The following is a 6,371-nucleotide window of genomic DNA, read 5'->3' as shown; positions in this document are numbered from 1 at the left end:
GATAGCTTAATTTCTCTATCGAGTAAAAGTTATATCGCGATACATATCGTTATCGTTCTATCGCCCAGCTCTACTGGAAACTTCTTGTTTCTCTGCATCTCTGAGCATCTCTAGTGCTAAACAGTTCTGATGTGTGTAGCCTGCTATTGGGTCACCAGTGTGAACGCCCCTGAACAGGAAGCATATTTTAGTTTCTGCAATTAAAGATGTTTTGCAGAAGCGCATCGGCGTCCGGCTAACAAACCGACAGGAGCGGTCTTTGAGTCGGTGCTTCACTCAGTCGTTTGAAGCTGAGATTGTTCAGGTGTGGACTTCTAATCTTAGCATCACAAGCCCTTTCTCTGTCCCTCCCTGCAGATCTCTCAGCACTCTGGGTTTAGTCATCTCTGCCTTGGCCGACCACGGAGCAGGGAAGAACAAGAGCAAGTTTGTCCCCTACAGAGACTCTGTGCTCACCTGGCTGCTCAAGGTACAAGAAAGGAACTTTGTTTTCAAGTATGCAGCCTCAGATCGCACTGCAAACTCACATCGGAGGATTTCTTTTGCCTCAAATGAATTAATTTTGTGACGTTTCAAGGCACTGCTGTTTGTTTCATTAGTTCTGCTCGGTTTGAAAAAGGCTCCATTTGCCAGCTTTGGGTGTTTAATTTGCGATTTTCAAATCAGTCTTTACAATGCTATCTGGAGCCAAATTAATGGTGTGAAATGTTGTTTCCCCAACATCCTAGATTTCAAACTGCGTGCTCATGAGTCATTGTGCTTAATTATATTACTGTAATGCTCAGAGTTTGGGGGGTAATAACTGAGTTTAAGGTGATGTTCGTACCTGCAGGACAGCCTCGGAGGGAACAGTCGCACCGCCATGGTGGCCACTATCAGCCCAGCAGCAGACAACTACGACGAGACGCTGTCCACTCTTCGTTACGCCGACCGGGCCAAGAACATCGTCAACCACGCCGTGGTGAACGAAGACCCCAACGCAAGGATCATCCGCGAGCTACGAGAGGAAGTGGAGAAGCTGAAGGAGCAGCTCACCGAGGCGGAGGTTTGGCCTCGTTCAGCCTGCGACTGATCAGTGAGCATTATGGGTAATAATCCAGTGACACGTCCAGAGTCTAATGAAGCTGCTGTCACTCTCAGTCTATGAAGGCCCCCGAGCTCAAGGAGCGACTGGAGGAGTCGGAGAAACTGATCCAAGATATGACGGTCACCTGGGAGGACAAACTTAGGAAAACGGAGGCCATTGCACAGGTAGCAACACACAAACACACAAGACCGCATACAAAACACGTCACCGTGGCTTTCTGATAGCGTTTAAATCCTCAGTGTTTGGAGTTATCAGCTAACGCTCGAAGGCTTTGACAGGAAGGTGTAAACACTGTTAAACTACAAACTAATTAAATTATGGGATTTCACCAACGCTGAGACGGACAGTACTGCACGCACGGCCATGCTGTTGGTCACATCATTCTATAAACTGGGCCAAAAGACACCAACAGCACAGCTAAGAGGGTTAGCAACTTCAGTCAGCTGTTTGTCACCTCACTGGGAGAGGGTTGCATCCAACCTCTACGTGTTACTAGTATTCAAATGGATAAGGTAAAAAATACATTCAGCCACTGTGCAGCGGTTTGAAATGAACTGAAAGCATCCATAAGTGGTGGTAGTGATGGTGACGCTGTCATTGTACCAGCCCGTAGACCTGCAGCCTCAAGTGGCCGTTAGAGGAACTGCAGTTCAACGCTTCAGCTTAGCTTCAGTTTTCAGGACACGCTGAATACGTTATTTTTCCATCTCTATCCAGAGGAATATATTTTTAAAAACTCTCTTTGAACTCAGAATCAATTCATTTATTGAGCTGACGCATGTCATCAGTCTTTTGTTTTGTTCATGATGGAGATTGTTTAGTATCCCAGCCACTTCTCTTTTCTTCCATCAAGCAGCTCCAGATCAGAACAATCGCTCGGTTAGTTCCTGTGTTGAACGTGACGTGTGTTCTCTGCAGGAGCGTCAGAGGCAGTTGGAGAGCCTGGGCATTTCTCTGCAGTCGTCTGGTATCCGAGTGGTCGAAGATAAGTGCTATCTGGTCAACCTCAACGCTGACCCTGCCCTCAACGAGCTGCTGGTCTACTACCTAAAAGTACCGAGAACTCACCATCCATCCTAAATACATCGAGTTGCTGCCATTTGATTGGCTGATTAGATGTTTGCATTAACAAACAGCAGATGTGCTCAGGTGCAGCTGTTTTGCTTGTGTTAGTATTCAGATTGTTAAGTGACCGTTGTCCTGTATCCAGGATCACACGCGCGTGGGTTCAGCCAACTCACAGGACATCCAGCTGTGTGGGATGGCCATCCAAGCAGAACACTGTGTCATTGACGTCACAGAGAGCCACGGCGTGGTGCTCACTCCTCACCGCAATGCTAAGTATGTAGCTAGCCCGTGACAAACGATACTGCAGAAGACCGGCTCATTGCGATGCTCACAAAGCTGCGTTCAGTTTGAATTGGATTGCAGGTCAATCTCACAGCTGCAGACAACACTTTCCTGCAAAGTGCCTCAAATGTTAGCAGCAATGACGAGCACTGTGGAGCTGCCACCAAGCACTTTGGTGACAGCAGCTGTGTTCTGTTTAATAGCTTCATATTTTTCCAGTGTGATTGTTTCCGTCCATGTTGGTTATTGATCACATGCAGCAAACTCCGGTGATATGGACAGGCTACATTTGGAAACCCTGCGTTGATTTTAGTTCAATCTGCATTTGTGTGACTGCTGATGTCAGACTGAGTGAATCCATCTAAGGAAAAGATGCCCTGGGTTTGCTCCATGTGCTTTGTAGTAGAGCACCAGGATGCACCAGCCCGACTAAAATAAAATGTTTTTATGAGTTGAATCTGAGCCGTGTGCTCTAATAATGATGCAACAACCTAAAACTATACTTAATATTTTTGGGAGAGTTCATTTGTTTCTGTAGATGCACATCAAATGTTTGCTTTGTGCTTTCTCTGCAGAACGTACGTGAACGGCACAGAGGTCGTGAATCCCGTGCAGCTTCACCATGGCGACAGGATCCTGTGGGGGAACAACCACTTTTTCAGGTGTGCGTTTGAACCTGGATCTGCGGCGTCGTATTTCTCACGCCGACATTTGTTACATGTGGTAACAAAGTGTTTCTCTTTCACTCTGCGACGCTTCCTCTTTGTCCGACTCGCTCTTTCCTCTGTGCGAATCAACACGCGAGCACAGGATCAACCTGCCCAGGCAAAAGGTGCAAAAGGGGGGTGAGGATGAGGAGGATGCCGCGATGACAAAGCGTTCGAGCAGCGACTGTCTGGAGGTCGGCGAGCCGGACGCGTGCAGCGACGTGTCGAGCGAGAGGAGCTTCGGCTACGAGTTCGCCCAGGCCGAGGTCATGATGAAAGGCATGTGGAACAACGGTGAGTTAGAGTAACGGAGGGGGGAACGCTTTTTCAAAATGTTGCCTTCAAATTGTAACATTGTTGTCAATGGTCAGCCATTTGTTAGATGAGCTAATAAAAGATGTTTGTTTTTTCATTTTTTGAAAAATTCTTTTTTTAGTTTTTGACCTAAAAGAAGAAAAAATCTTGAAGCGTTTTGTTGATACCCTCACTTCAAGCTTGGCAGGTGTGCTGCTGTGAAATGGAGTGAATGCAGAGTTTGAATGTAAAAATATAAATAATGTGAAGAACAGCCAGAGTCAGACACAGTAATGTGTCCTCACTGTGTTACTGGAAGCCAAAGCAGTTCTGACAGGCTTTGATCTGTTAGTGGGGTCGATTTGGTTTGAGGTTTATCAGCGTTTGTGTGTCTGCAATGCTTCCAACCACTGACTCTCACACTCACACCTACAGTGTGTCTCTAATCGAAAGCCAGAATAATCAGTGTCTTCTCAATTATCCTCCCCGTGTCCTCCTGCAGACCCGTTGCAGTCAGTGTTGCAGACCCTGGAGAAGCAGCACCAGGAGGAGAAGCGCTGTGCTCTGGAGCGCCAGAGGCAGATGTATGAACAGGAGCTGCAGCAGCTCCGCCAGCGAGTCACCCCCGAGAAACCATCGGGCATCCCAGGCAGTGCTACTGCAGCCGTGTTGTCAGCCGGCTCAAACAAACGTGTGCGTCGCTGGAGCGAGGACAGGTGGCGCTGTTCTCTCTGTCGGATAGGTCCCCAAAGAAGAAATCCAGGAGCTTCTGCACAGCGTGGCTGACTGTCATCGTGTCTTTGTGTTACAGAGAGGCCATGATAACCCGCAGCCTGCGACGACTTCAAGAGCAGATCGTTCGGGCTAGGCTGTTGGCTCAGGAGGCCGGCTTCATTGCTGAGGAGCTCAACAAAAGGACTGAGTATCTGGTCACTCTGCAGATCCCGGCCGCCAACCTGGACGCCAACAGAAAGGTACAGCAGGGTGACGTCTGCTGCTTTAAAACAAACGTGATACCTGTTAAAGAGAAGGTGACGATAAAGGCTTCACAGTTCGGTCGCAGCAACATTTGATGAGGAAAAGTGTTGAAATGATGTTTCAGTCCTCTTGGGTTGAACTCGTAAAGCCGTAGCCGATTGTGGATGGAAATGCTGACAGGGTCACGTTTGTTAAAGCCTTGTTTGGTTTTCCTGTCGCTGCAGCGCGATGCAGTGCTGAGCGAGCCGGCCATCCAGGTGCGGCGTAAAGGTAAAGGGAAGCAGATCTGGGCTCTGGAGAAGATGGAGAACAGGCTGGTGGACATGAGGGAGCTCTACCAGGAGTGGAAGGAGCTGGACGAAGACAATCCAGTGAGTGGAGACACGAACTAGAACGCCCACAAATAGGACGCAGCATGCATCAAACTGATGAAAGCCACGCAGCAGGAACGCTCATTAGTCAGAGCGAAGTAGAAGCTCGTTTGTGGGAAAGCTGGGAACAAAAAACATAACATGTGAGACTGAGAAATATAAATGTTTTTTGTTTTTTGTTTTTTTATTTGCTGACAACAGCAGACTACATGAAAGTTGTGATTGAGGTTAAAGTTGTAACTGCCACTAAGTGGAACGTCTCGTAAGGTAACAATAACCTGAGTATTAGAGCCTGCGGCTCGCTCTGCTGTCAGTGTGACAGCGCAGGCCAGTGGTGTCCAACTCCAGGCCTCGAGGGCCACAGTCCTGCAGGTTTTAGGTGTCCTTGATCCAACAGGCTGATTTAAAGGCTGAATGACCTCCTCAACATGTCCTGAAGTTCTCCAGAGGCCTGGGAATGAACTATTCAGGTGTGTTGAGCCAGGGCGAGATCTAAAACCTGAAGGACACCTCAGGTGTTGGCTAAGCCTGGTGTAGGCAGCTTGAAGGAGCAAATCTTTCACTCAGTTTGTTGGAGTGAAATGAAACAGGAGCTCCCCCAGAAGAAGAACGGGGGTAAGAGCAGGTTGGTGTTTTGGTCTGCAGTTCGTCCAGTCTGCATGTTGAGTGGTTTTCTCTGTGTGTGATTGGTGCACCTGTGTGCAGATGTTTGGGTGGATGAGGGATTATACATTCTCACTAACTCTTGCTTCCTTTTTCCCCGATCGAGGTGATGCGCTCCTATTTCAAACGTGCCGACCCCTTTTTCGATGAGCAAGAGAATCACAGCCTGATCGGTGTGGCCAATGTCTTCCTGGCCTGTTTGTTCTACGACGTCAAACTGCAGTACGCGGTGCCCATCATCAACCAGAAGGGAGAGGTACGATTGTTTTTGCTTTACGCCGGCATCTCGCCGCCTCGTTTTCAGCCACAGCAGCCATGTTTTTCCCTCTGATGAACTGGAGAAGTGTGAACTTACCTGCACAGCACCAAACGGACAGTTAGCAGCTAGCTGATGGTGCTGAAATGCCCGTGTGTGTTTCAGGTGGCAGGTCGGCTTCACGTCGAGGTGTGGCGTGGTACAGAGAGCTGTGAAGAGGAAGGTGGAGGCGGTCCTGACAAGCAGCTGAGCAGCACAGATGGAGATCCACATGAGCGCAGACTCCGCTGCGTGGTGAGAGGATTTCAGTTTCTTTAACAGGTCAAAGTCCAGCTCTGCAGAAACCCAGCGTGCCCCTCCGAAACACTGCTAGTCATGCCTCTGCAGGACACGAAGTCATAATCCTGCCTGTTGTAGGTCTCCACTTAAAGCGAGCGTTTCTGCCCCGTATGATGGAGCTGGATGCACTCGTGTGAAGTGCGGCAGGTTTACTTAACTTTAGCTTGTCAAAGGAGCTTGCAAAGAAAAGCGTCTGGACTTCTTTAAGTTACTTGAAGACGTTTCACCTTCATCCGAGAAGCTTCTTCAGTTCTAAGGTCAAATGGTGGAGAGTCCCAGATATAAACCTAGTGGGAGTTTCCCCCCACAGAGGGACAAAAGGACCC

General features: G+C 48.6%; 1 protein-coding gene across 1 annotated transcript in view; it reads left to right on the top strand.

The window, feature by feature from the left end:
• Positions 1-6,371, top strand: part of LOC102314111 (kinesin-like protein KIF13B) — a gene marked incomplete in the record, with an annotated part of 42,333 nt that overhangs the window by 10,176 nt on the left and 25,786 nt on the right. The window contains 12 exon segments of the mRNA XM_005917181.3: positions 358-469; positions 833-1,045; positions 1,141-1,251; positions 2,006-2,140; positions 2,298-2,428; positions 3,013-3,099; positions 3,248-3,438; positions 3,941-4,154; positions 4,250-4,412; positions 4,641-4,787; positions 5,557-5,706; positions 5,872-6,000. Of these exon segments, the coding sequence (XP_005917243.2) occupies positions 358-469; positions 833-1,045; positions 1,141-1,251; positions 2,006-2,140; positions 2,298-2,428; positions 3,013-3,099; positions 3,248-3,438; positions 3,941-4,154; positions 4,250-4,412; positions 4,641-4,787; positions 5,557-5,706; positions 5,872-6,000 (1,783 nt within the window).

Source organism: Haplochromis burtoni, unplaced genomic scaffold (assembly GCF_018398535.1).
Source record: "Haplochromis burtoni strain Fernald_Lab_line unplaced genomic scaffold, NCSU_Asbu1 Contig_22, whole genome shotgun sequence".
Lineage (NCBI taxonomy): Eukaryota > Metazoa > Chordata > Actinopteri > Cichliformes > Cichlidae > Haplochromis > Haplochromis burtoni.
The sequence above is the reverse complement of the archived record's forward strand: the minus strand, read 5'-3'. Positions and strand labels throughout refer to the sequence as shown.